At 36.3% G+C, this 15,070-nt stretch overlaps 1 protein-coding gene across 1 annotated transcript in view; it reads right to left on the minus strand.

Moving 5' to 3' along the window:
* TBCK (TBC1 domain containing kinase) overlaps nucleotides 1–15,070 on the minus strand; it is a 109,327-nt gene that overhangs the window by 47,937 nt on the left and 46,320 nt on the right. Inside the window, exons 19-21 of the mRNA XM_009327052.1 lie at nucleotides 12,393–12,478; nucleotides 4,184–4,220; nucleotides 2,635–2,796 (exon numbers count right to left, since the gene is read on the minus strand). Of these exons, the coding sequence (XP_009325327.1) occupies nucleotides 2,635–2,796; nucleotides 4,184–4,220; nucleotides 12,393–12,478 (285 nt within the window). The remainder of the gene's footprint in view (nucleotides 1–2,634; nucleotides 2,797–4,183; nucleotides 4,221–12,392; nucleotides 12,479–15,070) is intronic.

A 15,070-nucleotide genomic window follows, 5' to 3' on the forward strand; every position in this document is an offset into this window, starting at 1 on the left:
ATATGCAGTGAACTGGAAATAAAGCAGTGGTTTGTTTTTGTTTGGGTTTTTTTTGTTTTTTAAACTTTAAATATACATTTTTAGAAATAGCTACTGTAAAAACAAGAAATCTTAAAAAAGTGTTCCACGAAGTTGCAAGATTGCAGTAAAATAGTTTTATCAGCCTGGAAAGCAAGTTGCTTTCACTGGCAGCCTGAGACTAAGCCATTCCAGTGCACAGAAAGCTTAAAAACCACAGGAGTTTCAGACTATTGAGCAACAATTGATTTTAGATTGAAATTATTGCAGATGTTTTAAACAACATAATCTCTTCCTCTGGGTGACCCAGTTTCAGGTGAAGGTTGTTTGTAAATTACTTTCAGAAAATTCTCAGGCATGGCACATAATTTATTTTAACCAAAATAACAGAAGTCCTGCTTGGAAGACACAGGTAACAAAAAGCATAAGCAGTCAATACTTCTTAACGAGAAATAAGACTCAGGTCAGAAAGAGAAGGCATGAGGCTATGATAATTATATGTTCAAAGAAGTTACTGATTCCAGAAGTCTCAGTTAGACTAATAACATTTAAGTCACACTAGGATTGTCTTCCATCCTCATTCTTTTTTCCCTTAGTAGTCAGTTTATGATGTGCTTTGGATTAATCTCACAATATTCAATTGTGCCATTGTTGACATCCAAAATATTGCACACATCACCAACATTAAAAAAAAAAAAAAAAATCTTTTCAGAAACACCATTCTACCAAAACGTTTTCTACCACAGTTATCAGCAAAGTTGTCATAAACTATACTCAGCAGAAAGCATGTAAATTATAACACTACAGATTTTAGTGATTTAATTTTATTATATAAACAGACATGTATTAGGAGAACTAATGTGTTCTTACACGTGACCTTAGCATAAAGTACTTCAACTGTCAGTAAATCAGCTGGTTCAAGATAAATTGGAATATATAATTTAGAACCACCCAAGGGAAAAAAAATAGGGAGAAGGGACCTTAGGCAAGAAAATAAGTTAAATATTAATGAATCTATATTTAACTAAGACATACAGCTAATAGATGGGGGAAGAGAGAAGGGGAAGAGAGACAATCTTTTAGTTTAGCACTCACCTTTCAGACCATCTGAAGATACCCAGTTAATTTTAATAAGGGCATTTGAAATGACTAAGCATACAGACTGAAAATGAAAAAACCCACACCGTAAGGAATGGCCTAATTAAATTTCTTACAAATTAAAAAATACAGTAGCAATTGCATAGTATATGCTAAACTGAAAGGTAGCAGAAAAGCAAAATTTTGAAATCCAGACACATGTTCAAGGGTATACAGTGAGAGACAGAATTTGTGACAATAATATTTAGAGAAATCACAGAGCTTCATCTGTGAGAACTCACTGAACTTCTGAGAGACTGATTTATGCAACTATGAACTTAGCCTCAGCCTGCTTGCTGCCATATCCTAGGCTACTGCTAACCTCTGTAAACTCTGCAGTTGTGGAGACTGCCACACTTAACAAGAGCTTTTAAGCTTAAATGCTCTTCCAAACTTGATTCTCTCATTCAGTTCTTTTTCAAAAGAATGACTTCTGTTTAAATGAATTATGAATTATTGAATTGCACACATGGTGTTCAAAAAGAAACCACTAAATCTATAATTAGCCCACGAATTAGCCAAAAGTTAAAGTTATCTTAAGAAAGGCCACACAATTAGAACAGTGTCACCTCTTAAGCAAGATGTATATTATGTTAGTAAGATCCTGGGTTGGAGAGAGGGCATTAATACAAGAACGTAAGTATGTTCTGGGTGCAGTAGCCTTCCAGTTCATGTGTTATGTAAATATTAGTCCATCACAAATGGAAACACATCTTTCAGTCAACAGGGCTTAGTCAGTTCAAATGTATTCTACTGTCTCACTAGAAACTTGCTCAGAAACAAGACCCAAATTTCATGGCTAACTGCGATTCTTTTTTTTTTTTTTTTTTTTTTTAAGATGCAACACTTGCTTGTATGGATAGGTCAACCACTTCCCACTGAACGAGACGACAGAACTTCTGCACAACGATCATGCAGCCTCTGATCCGATTTTGAGGGTTCTTTTGAAAGCTTTATATTTCAAATGGAAACTGATTTAACACAGAGCAATTCCAATGGCTTCTATACTGCTTTCCCTAATCTTTTTACATTAATTGCTTCCATAGCAAATGTTTAATTATTTTTGAAAGGAAAACAGGGTAGTAACAGCATTGAAGTGGAAAAGCACTGTTCAGAACAGCACTAGTTTTTTCACTAAGAAATCCCTACCAACTGGATTGTTTCTATACGTGGCATGTCTACAGACAGTTGTTTATGAATTATTTAAAATCGTTCTAAATTTCACAAGAAAGTACTCCAACCTTCACCTGGAAATAATAACAAGCTCATCCATTCTTGCTGATGACAGCAAAAAGACTTCTACTAAGTTCATCAAGCTGTAGTTAAGACCTACACACTCTGACAGTGAGTTTGACTAAATCTGCCATGATTTCAAAACACACGTAAGATTTGTAGTAAGATTCACATGCAAGCACGTACTTTCTTCAGCAACACACTGGGGAAGACAGAGAAAAAGGGAAGAAATAGTTTTTCCTGTACCTGGCAAGTCTGAAAAAAGGAGAATGCATTCATTGAATCCATTAGCCAGCAGACGATCCCTCAGTTGTTGAAGTATTGCAACTCCAATACAGAATGGGAAGGAGGAATTTCCAAGCAGTAATGTATCCCACAAGTGAAAAATTTTGTGCAAAGGAAAGACATCTGCATGATGAACAAACACAATTAAAAAAAGCTATAAGCATATAAGTTGATAAAAACATACACACGCATGCACACTCTTAAGGAGTTGCCTATATACTTTTTTCCCCTCTCCCATCTTAGGGTTATTTCTTTTTTACTTTGGAGCAAAAAGGACTCAACCTGTTTAGAAACAGGTTTGTCTTCATATGCAGTTTGATTATTCTGGAAATCATCAGTGTCTTCTTTCATCACTAAATACTTAGAAATGTGCAGGTTTTCAGATTTCAAACACACACAAAATTAGGCAATTTATTTTTCTTCTGGTACGGTGCAATTATGCATTAGGACATGCGTATCAGTTTTTCCAATAGTACGAAGACATTAATGAGTTAATTGATAAGCTCAACTACTTAAAATTAGACAAGAAAATGAGCAGAATAGACCAAAATTGTCAGAATAAAGGAAAGACAAGGAGAAAGGCCTGTTAAAAACAGCAACATTTTATATATAAAGCTGAAGGTGGCTCTCCTAAAATAAGCTATCCTTCAACTAAATAGTTCTAACATTTTATTGCAATTCATTGCCAAGGAAACCATCTCCTTGGTTTTCCAAAGGTGGTGATTCTCATGAAAATTTTAGAAGAACGGACAACTGCAAGAACCAGTACTTTACAGTCAAGATCTTTAGAATTTGCAATCAAGAATCTCACATTAAATTCTTCGATATTTCATCAGAGAAGTAATCCATCAGCTCTTTTCATCCTGCCACTTTTTATTTATTTTTTTTTTAAATTCAAAGTCTGCCAATGTTGACATGAAATGAAAAAAAATCAGAGGAAAGATTTTGAATTGCTTTTTAGACTTGCTTCATTAACTTTGTCCTCCTTCATTAAAAGCTCACCAAATTATAAAGCTCTTTTTGTTCCCAACATCCATGCACAAATATCATAGGAAACTAGTGCCAGTAGAATAACAATGTGTCAAAGTGCAATAAAAAAAGCTTGTTTTGTTGGCCTTCAAAAACAAAGTTACTCTCTTTCTTACATTATCTGGGTGAGGGCAGGGGAAGGTAGTGAGGTTTGGTTTTGGTTTTGTTTTTTTAACTATTATTATATCTTTTTTCAGTAGATAACAGCTTCCTTTGCGCACTCCCTAAATACTGCATGCATAGAATAATCCAGTTCAAATTTATTAAAAAAAAAAGAGAAAGTGCTCATTATTGTCAAATCAGGGAAGAAAGTATGTGACAGGCACTGTTGAGACTCAAATCACATCACACATCTGTGCAAATTACAAGGGACCTACTAAGGATAGACACATCACACTAGGAAGGCTTTAGCTGAAAGTGAGAAAAATTATGCTTAAGAAATACAAGAACATTTAATCAGAGAAAAAGAATGCATACTCACGTGTAAACATTGTAAGAAACCAAGGAATAGCATAAAGCTGCAAAAGGTGGTGGTGGGAAGAGAACAAAAAAAATGTTTTATTAAGAGTTAAAGTTGTTTGTGACAATTTCCTACCACATTAAAAATTGCCTAGCTTGGCATGAAGGTATTTAAAATGGGAAATAAAAATAACTTCAGCGGCAGAACCACTATCACACAACTTTTAGCCCGTCAGAAAAGCTTTTTCCTCCCCCAGGTCCCCATTCTCATCGCTTTCAAATTACTGGTTTGTGATACTGTATTTAGAACAACAACAAAAACAACCACTACCCTCAGTAGGCTTATGTTTGCGAAAAATAACCCCCAAAGTCTTTAAGAACTCAAAAACCTGCTCTATTAAACTGTCACAGTTCTCACTTTACAGATATATACCGCTAAGTGAAAATTAGCGAAGGATGCCTGAACAAGCATAAACCAACTCGATACAATATATCTTTTTTACTATGGGGAAAAAAAACTTTGTTCTATATAAATATTTAAAAGTGCAAATCACAATTTCCAACAGAAAAATTTACCATATCTACCTTTTTCTCCTATGTTGGTATTTATTAAAATGTATACTTGTCAGTGAAAAAAAAAAAGAATGTTTTCATTCTCAAAAGCATATAGTGTCAGTTACTAACACCTTAAGTATTTATGTTGCTCTACTGTGACCTTTAAAGGCATGTGTCATCTGAAGAATTTGAGGCTGCTTCAGCACTTATACTACTATGAGACTAAGAACTTGTGCTGCTGCAACGGCTACAGAAAACTTTTAGTTTTTGCAAACTTTCATACTCATGACATCATATAGAGAAAATTCAGTATGCATTAGAGGAGCTAAGCATTTATGGCACCTTAAGAGTTTCTCAGTTTTCACTGAAGTATTTAGCGTGTTGAAGGCAACAGAATCTATTTTCATGAAACATCGAACTGCACAGAAAGTCCCCACAAATTAGGAATGCAAGAGCGAGATGGCCATTGTTAAATTTTACTCAGTTGCACAGATCACATGCTCTGTTTTCCACTTCTGAAAATTTACAGTTGGACATAAAGCTTAATATATTACTTTTTAGCTCATAAAAAGTGCAAATTAGTCCTCCTATTAAGCTTTCCCTGGAAGTAAGCAAATGAGAAGCAGAAAGCATAACTGATATTATGTTAATAAATTACTACTTATTATATAAACTCTTAACTGGGTTATGGCACTGATTAAATGATGCACACATTTGCTGAAAAGCTCTTTAGCACAGCGCTCTCTAAATTTTATTCCTACATCTTCATCTGAGCATCCGATAGCATCTGAACCATACTGTCCATAAAACTAAAAAAGCTGTGATGACCAGACTGTTCACCACTTTCAATATTCAGGAGGCTTTTATAAAGCTTGGCCTCCAACCCACCAATTGATTTTAAGGGTTCAAAAAACAAAACAAATCCATTTCTATCGCCATTTTCATCTTCTAATACATTCATGCTATTTCCATGAGTATATCTTTGTCGTGCTTTCAATAGATGGCTCTCTACGGAATAACATACCCTGTTCCCTGAAATATCCCCTACAGTGGTTGTGATCAGCTAATACCTGTCTACCTGCTTGCTTGTATGCAATATCTTGCTTTCCATGCACTAGTAAAACAAGCATTCCCAATAGTCTGAGGCTCTTCTTTGCTTGAAGGAAGGTATTATGCAGACGTCATTTTGAACTACATTACTTCCTTGGTATTTAAAAGCAATTATTTTCTCCTTTTCATATATTTGATTAAAGTGTTTTACCAAAGCAGATCCACACTTTCTCCTAATTTCACAAACACCTCTATCTTGTATGCATCTACACAGAAATATACAAGAAAATACACAAAATTTAAAACATTAAACAGATTATTAAAAGGTAACAACAAGGCAAAGCACCACTTTGCTCTAAACCATCCTCACTAAACCTATTAACAGTGACATGAAAAGTAGGTCAAACTATTTAAGTAGAAGGTATCAGATAAGTTTTTATTGAAGGGATTTTTCCCTCTGATTTTCATAAATATAATGTTCTAAGAAAAGGAGGTCTTGGTAAACCTGAAGAGCTTATGATTACTATTAATAAGCAAGTGAAGAAAAGGCACAACACTGGTGTTATTATTCCACCATGCAAGTCAAATAGAAAAACACAGACAAAAAGAACTGCACGGACTTGAAGTCCTCAATAAATAGGCTACCAAATTCTTGCAGTTAAATGACTGCACTTTTAACATACTACTAGTAAATACTGCCCTCTAGCAATCACCGGCTGGAACAGCATTGTGCCATGCTTCTGTACTAACAAGCTGCTTTTGAAGAGGGTTTCAACTCTTCACTACTGAACCCTGAAAACATAATGGGGTTGTTTTTTTATTGACACATAACTCTCCGTAGCCGGGAAGCATACCTCATGTTTAATCAAAGTAGCGTTTGAACTGCTGGAACAGCCTGAGAATAAGTCACATTAAAATAAGAGCCTGTAAAACCAATACTTCATTTTTTTAGAGTGGGCTTGAGATCAGCAATGCCATAATTATCATTCTGCTTTGCTTGTAAAATACAAGCTCTTTTGTGATTTTAAGTAAGGACTTGGACATTTCTTATATATGAAGAACACAGCAGTCCCCTAACATCAGTTCCCGTTCAAACAATCTGAATAAATCCACAGGTTTTTTTAGTTACAATTGAAATCTCTTGTCCTTAGACTTGGTTTCATTCTCCATCTTTCCATTATCGCTAGCTGAAGCTTCCTCTCCAATAGTGCTCTGCTATGACAAATTCTGCTCAGTACCTGAGCTTGGAGATGCAGTTCATTGTTTTTCAACGGGGTGAAGATGTTTACTTGCCCATAGTTAGATGGGCATATTTTGAGAAGAGTGCATCTCCCATTAGACATTCAAAGCTCTTAGAGATATTGGCTCGAATCTTGATGGAAGCCTTTTCCATGAGGATTTTGTTATTGCCTGTTATTACTGTCTGGATTGTTTCATTATTTGACTGTTCCTCCAGAAGATGAGAGCTTTACACACTTGTGTCTACAGAAGATTGAGGTTTCAGTTGTAAAGACAGTAGTTTTAAAGATATTTAGGCTCAGGGGATTTTGATTCTAAAGATATGTTAGAAGGAATAGCAAGGTGAAAATGAGTGTTAATGTTTGTTGGTGGGGATGGTAGGGAGTATTAAAAGGCATACACAAGCTTCTTGCTCTGTGAAAATTCTGTAAGAATAAAGTGGCTGTCCTGTATGATCCAGGTGCACATTATGAACATCATATGGCAGTTACAGTGAAGCTATGCACCTGGTTGCAGGATAATGAAATTGAATTATTTAAAATTGAAGGCTTGAGTTTTCAAAACATAAAAAATGCCAACATTCTTCACAAGTTTTGTTCGTTATGCACGTATATAACACTTAAGTTTACCAAAAACCTCTAAGAAAATTCAAAAATCTCTAAGAAAGTTGACCCTCCACACCTCGTAGAATTACAGAGCTGAGATCAAGGTTAAATACCTACAGTTTTAGAGATAACAAACACAATAGGAGTAATCATTATTCTTGCAATCTTCTGTAAAAGAATCCTCACCTGACCATTTGTCATTCAATGCAGCGTTGTTATTTTAAACTGGTAAACTGTCGTGTTTTCACCATCTTTATAGATGGATAACAAAACCCCCCTACGCTATAGCATCTATTTCACACTATTTTCAGTGTTCAAGACGTTATGATGGAGCCCTTCCTTCTCAAAGCTGAAGTCACACTTACAGGAATATAGAACATACCACGATCAATGGCAACGTGGGCAAGTATTCTACCTCCAACAGTGAGTAGCTCATTTGCTTCAGGAGAACATGCTAAAAACCCTGCAATGGACAGTTGTGAGATAGTTTGTCTGCCATGCTAACCTGCTTTCTACACACTTTAGGCAGGCACTAGCTTAAATGACAACAGAAAGGATTCAGAAAAGGTATCATATATTTCTTTTCTTATTGAATTGTACAGTAACAATCCCAGATATTGAAGATCTGTTAAGTAATCCAATCTTTCTTTCCAAGCTTACTAAACTAAAAGACCATTTGACATAGCTACACAGAAAGGTGGTCAAAGAAAGAATGATCCTCAGCTCAAAGGAATCCTTTTCACCCTTGGGACCCCCCTGCTTCCTCCCCCTTCCGCAGTGGTCATCCTCACCAAGTGGAGTGAACCCCTGGCCCTATGGCATGGCATACGAAACAAGTCACCCATTAGCAGGGAGAGACCTCCCCCTCCTCTCCCCCCCTTTCCCCCCCCAGCATTAAAACTTCAAGGCCCTGCTTGCTTTCTCAGAAGTACTTTAAAGGAGAATTTGTTTGTATTTTTTATTTACATTTTATATTTTTGTACATATTAAAAAAAAAAAAAAAAAAAAAAAAAAAAAAAAAAAAAAAAAAAATTTACAATCTTATTCTGAGCATTCCAGTAACTTTTTTGTGTATGTACTTCAGCTGTACCATTAATTGTGGTTTGTATGAGGTGGCAAGGCCAAAGAATAAAAAGGGTTTTTTCTCTTTTTTTTCCTATGAAGTTGCTGTTTATTTTTTTCTTTTTTTTTTTTTTTTTTTTGCCTGTTTGATGTACGTGTGAAACAGTGTTGTCCAACAATAAACCGGAACTTTGTTCTGCTGAGTTGTCCTAACAAGGCTACCTCCCAACTGCTGCTTTTTGTTTTAATTTTCATTTGTTAAGAACAATTTTTTTTTGCTCTCTACAGTTTCCTGAGGAGGGGAAGTGGAGAGGGAGGTGCTGGTCTCTTCTCCCTGATATCCAGTGATAGGATGTGTGGGAATGGTTCAAAGCCGCACCAGGGGAGGTTTAGACTGGACGTTAGGAAGCGTTTCTTTACAGAAGGTGATCAAACACTGGAACAGGCTTCCTAGAGAGGTGGTCGATGCCCCAAGCCTGTCAGTGTTTAAGAGGCATTTGGACAATGCCCTTAATAACACGCTTTAACTTGGCCAGGCAGTTGGACTAGATGATTGTTGCAGGCCCCTTCCAAGTGAAATAGTCTATTCTATAAAACCCTGATCCTGAACCTTCATGTTCTGTCTTCGAAATATATATACACACATACTTAGCTTCAAGCCTATATGGTGCCTAGACAATTAATCATATATTTATATGCCAGAGAAAGGTGCAAAAATGTTTTGATGCCTGGGGATGCAAAGAGAATGCAGATTGCATCCAATTTTTAATATTAAATTCTACCCACCTACCCAAACAAAATTTGAAGAATGATCACTTTCCTCACAAGATAAAAATACCAGCAACAAACTACTCCCCCAGATTCACCACTAGGTAATCGTGTAACAGAACAAACAGAGATGAAGTACTCCAGTCGCAGGATTTTTAATTCTCAGAGGAAGCCCGATTACCGACACCTCCTGCATAGCGCTAAAACCAAGCTAAGGTATCTACCTATGACAGCAGCTCCAGCATGATGATATTAAGTAACTGCAGCCAGACTTCGTCATCTCTGTTAATGGCCAGCTGACAACTGTGTCTAGCTTCCATAATTTGCAGCTGAAAGCTCTTTAGAATAACTTATGGCTATAGCTACCCTTTTAGTAACGTAGCACACTTCCTTGTTTTTCTTCAGTTCAAAATGGTCTGCTGTTGATGTCAGAATTATTCAGTAAAATACAGAACATGTTATAAAGCATTATATAGAGTGGGGAGATTATAAACTTTGGGAGAGTAAGCAAAGAACTGTAAGATTCACCACATATTTCCCTCTATTTACATGTAAATTGCACAGCCACAGCAACGTACTTAATCCAGGCACCACATCAGCTAACAATATTCACAACTATTCAAGCTTCAGCAGCGTTCAATATTCCGAGAGCTACGCGACCCGAAGCAAATGGGAAGGGTGCCAGGAAACACAATCTTTCCTGCAGCGGAGACTGTGTTTCAATGATGAAAGATTAATCAGGGTTTATTTTGATAGGATTAGTACTCAAGCATGAAACTCTGGTTCAGATCTCATTACTACAGTGCATATCCTTCACCTTGATGGATCCTGTGCTGTCTTGTTACAGGTACAAAAATCACCTCTCTCACTAATCTAAAAGGCAGAACAACTTTTATTTATATATTAAAAAAAAAAACCAACCATGATTTAGAAAGGACAACCTCTCTTCAGAGGTTAGTGTTAATTTTAGAACTAGCATTTGTATTCAATGCAAGTTTTTTTTTAAAAAAAAAAAACAAAAACAAATGACCCTCCATTTTGTAATCTTTTACTGCATTACCTAATCATCTCTAGACTGTAACACTTAGAGACAAGGCTCACATTTGACTATGTGCTGTCCAATGACTAGCACAACAGAAAAACTAAAATGTAACAAAACAGGTGATTTTAAACTATTCCATCTGACTTGCACCTCAAAAGTTTTCAGTGGAGAATTATAACTGTATAAGCAGACACTGGGAGCTGCTGAAAGATCAGCTAACACCCAAGATGGGTTGCTATAGAGCTCTCATGTAGGTTAGTAGCAGAAACGGGGATCTGTAAGATGGTCAGGGAAATTGCATCTCTACCTCTTCAGTGGGAACTAGTATCCTGGACAAAAAACACAAAGGAATTGCTTTGGTCATCCACAGCCTTTAACAAATAAATATCAAGTGCATTTACATAGTGATGCTGCAAAATTGATTCTCTCTCAGGAACTTAAATGTTGCTGTTACCCATGCACTTTATCCCCCCAAATATTTAGGCTATCTACAGATTGATGTTCTCCCTTCTTCCCACCTTCCCTTCATCTTCCTCCCATCTGCCCTGTTCAGATGTGGGTCATTAGCAATACATGTGGTCTTCTCAAACATCTCTGTTTATAATGCAATACACTGGCTTTCTCTTCTGCTCATTTTAATCCCACAGTATCTTTTAAATTTTATCATTCATGAACAACATTATTACATTAAAAACACCTCCATAAATGAAAGCATCTATTTGCTTTTCCATTACAATCTTTGCAAACAGTGATAATGAGTATCTGCCAGTCCCAGAGACAAACAAATTCACCCAGGAATTGTGTACCACAAATGACTTTCAGAGGCTTGGCCTTGCTGCTTTAACTTAAAGCATCTCCTAATAAGCATAAGGCTTTTCTGACAAAATAAGCTTTATATTGCTTATAGAAGAAATGCATATAAATTTCTTATTTATGAAATTTATATTTCTACATCAACATCTCCTGACTTCAGTTTCCTTCTTCCATTTTGACCTCTTAGTCATCATCTGTTCGTATGACCAACTTGTAATTACCAAATTTGTAAATGTCAAATATATCATGATATAGACTGTATCACTTAATGTTCTCTCTATAGCCTTGCCTAAATCTACTTTTCAGAAACATCAGCCATAAACTTCGATAACGCTATAGTAAGCAGACAAACATTTTTATAGAGTATTATCTTGGCTTTCTGGACTATACACGCCTCTCTAAACAAAGGAGGAAAGCTTCACTATTTACAGTGATAGCTAAAAGTGAGGCTCTAAAGAAGGCCTTGTTTTGCTTTTTCCAACATACCCCTCCCTCTCTACTACATTTGGACTGTGTTCTCAGTTTTCATGTTCCTCCATCTTACAGACTTCTTCCAATGAAAGCATAAAACTTAGACACAAGTTATGCACTTGTCCAACATTTCTGATAGACTCCAACAAATGACTGCTAAGCCTTTTCCAAGGTCTGACATATATACAGATCAACCATCACTTGCACATATTTTTCGTATTATTTGCAAATTGACGTGTCTTTTGTGTTAACCAACAGCATTTAATTAGTTGGGAGAAATTTTGCTATTAGTCAGTTATGGCCACATTAATTTTTGTATATTAATCCACACTTTAAAAATAAAATTATATACATCTTTTAAGATGAATCTGTAAGTTGTAACAACTGACTAGTAGTATTTCTATTGTATTTACCATGCCAACAGAACAGGAAGGACTGAGGTATGTAAAACAACAATCAAATCTTTACCATTTTATCAGCATACTCAGAAAGGTCCATTAATATGCAAGTTTCACTTATGTCAAACTACTACTGAAACAGTCTGGAAGGGCATCTCATCCTAGTTGCCCTCATTTTCCACTTCTTACTTTCTTTGAACAATACTTATAAGAACCTTTAACACTTACATCTGGAATAAAACCAATTTCATTAAGGTGGTTACTCAGCTCTGGATCATGGAATGCAATCATCTGCGAAAACACCGTCAGGTATTCTGAAACGACAAGCAAATTCAAGATCATCATCAAAACCACAAGCCACCATGTGCTGCTAGCTCACAAGAGAGCTTTAGAGAAGGAAGAACACTATTTTTTAAATTTTTTTTTTTTAAACCTACAATAAAACAGCAAACGAATACCACTACTGTCCTCCTTGTCACCATTATATTCAATACAGAGGAAGAAAGGTTTCATTTCTCTTCCTTAGTACTTCTCAATTTGGATTTTCAACAATGGTTTACTTAGTTCATACTTAGGTTACGATGTATGTTCGACATGCAAAGTTAAAGACTTTTCAGTGTGAGTATGAGCCACAAGATATTGATGGAAGCAAATTAGATCAAGACTGTTCCAAGTATTTTTAAGACCCAAACTGTTCTAGCGATACACAAAATTTATACTCTTTAAATTATATTCTGTGTGGTTTCTTTTCTACAAAGTTAAATTTTGTAATCCGGAAGTTGAGGTTTTAAGGCAATGGGGCTTTAAGGTTACCATTTCCATGATAAGCAACATCTTAATTTGTATTTTTTGGAACAGGTAAGGAGAAATACTTATTGTAAAAGATAAAATTTATTACATCTTCAGCACGGCACATTAGGCTGACAGGTACAATTTCATTAAGTTGTCTAAATAACACTTGCTTTTAATTGGAAGAGAAGCAGACAGCAGAACACAGACACTGACAGATTTCTCTCTCTCTGTTCTGCCCCTCTCCCAATTTTGTCCACACTGTCATATGCTTTGTTAGAAGGAAGATGAAGAGGCAATAACATTGCAATTTTGTAACAGATGGCAATTCCTCTTCCTCCATGCTCCCAAGAAGGGAGTAATTAGGGCCCAGACAGCTAGTTGAGGGGAAGAAGAGAGACAGAGAATGTGAACCCTGCTCCCAGATCAGAGCTGACATCTCGATGCTCCACAGACTACTGTCCCCAAATACAAGCCCCCAAACACCAAGTCCACACAGCTCCACAACTTAGCCATCCAGAATTGCCATTGCTTCTTTTAAAGGCTATTGTAAGGACTAGATGCCTACTACTGTCTCTCTTGGGGAGAGCAAATAACTCCCTATTACTCAGTTTGTCTTCATCCCTGAAGTGGCAAAATTAAATTCCAAGTCCACTGCTAAGAAGCACAGAGGTGGCTCTGCTGGGATAATTCCACACATAGACACCTTTATTTAAGAATAGAAATGGGTCTAAATATTCAGTTGTTTATAGACTCCTATCTTACTTAAATATTAACTGCACTCAAGTTAGCTCCTCTCAAGTTAAGCCAGCAAGTTAAGAATGACCACTCTGTAAAATAATTCTATTTGGACTAGAAATTTTAAAAGCTGATTCTGCCTCAGAAGAACTGATAAACAATGCTCTCACTGTAAGAACACAAGGGAAACAAGCCACAGTCCTACTGCAAATTATACTTGAAAGAATGCCTAATTCTCCAAGGTAAGTTGCAATAAAAATTAAGGCCTCTTGAGCCTACTTCAGAATTTTACAACTTTTGCTTCAAGCTGCAAAGACAAAGGCACAGCACACTAAACCTCTTAGGAGGTTTCTGGCATCTGAGGAGTGCCAGCCTCTCCCCTGTGATACTGCGTCTCTCTTATGCCACAGATGCCCTGGCAGCACTCAGCTGCGGAGTTAAGTGGGTAAACAGACCCACACTGAGTTTTGTGTCACCAAGCACAGACTGCTTTGGAGCTACTCACATATCTCATGTTTTCTCAGTTTCAAGCCAAAGTTATCCTTATTCACATGCATACAAGTTAGAGAGAGAACCGAATCCATGCCTTAAATTCATACCACACTACACGATAATAATTTTTAAGAAGTACATCTCTACGGTGCATCTTACATCAGTTTTATTTCATGAAACAGCCAGTAATCACAAGTCAGGTATAGCACACCAGTAATCCTACACATTCAGCTGTATGCTGATGAAAACAATTTCACAATTAGCTTTCCTGAAGCACATTTATTTTAAAAATGAAGATTCATGCCCGTGATGGTTCTCTACAGATGCACTACAGGTTGATAAATACAATCTTTATTTGACTAGCCAGTCTCATGAAATATAATTACTGTGTGGGATTACATGGTTGGTTAAGGGTCTACTGAAAACACAAAAATCTTCACAAAAATGTATTGCTTAGGTCCAGCCAATTGCTGTTGGTTGGAATTTTATTATATTAATTTTTGTTTTACATAATTGGGCATTCCATACCCAAACCTCTTTAACTGCTCTTGCTTCCTATTTCATGTAGGAAATATATCTGATAAGCTTAGAAAAAACACCTGCCTTCATTGTATAGCACAAGCTCAGAAATGAGGTATGTTGAACTCTGCAGTTCAAAAGAATCCTCCCATCCACCCCTACATGGAAGGTACAAAGAAGCTAAGAACCTAAAATTGCAGTAGGCAATCAAATGACACATTCTTAACACTTTCTTCCAACTCAATAAAGCAGGGAAATTACACAAGAATTTTCCTTTAAAACTGTATTTACACATTGGTATTTGACATATGACCCTAGAAAGGATTAAATCAGAATACTGAAAGAATTCTAAAAGGTCCAGTCTCCCT

The sequence above is a fragment of the Pygoscelis adeliae genome, unplaced genomic scaffold (genome assembly GCF_000699105.1).
Source record: "Pygoscelis adeliae isolate BGI_AS28 unplaced genomic scaffold, ASM69910v1 Scaffold87, whole genome shotgun sequence".
Classification (NCBI taxonomy): Eukaryota; Metazoa; Chordata; class Aves; order Sphenisciformes; family Spheniscidae; genus Pygoscelis; species Pygoscelis adeliae.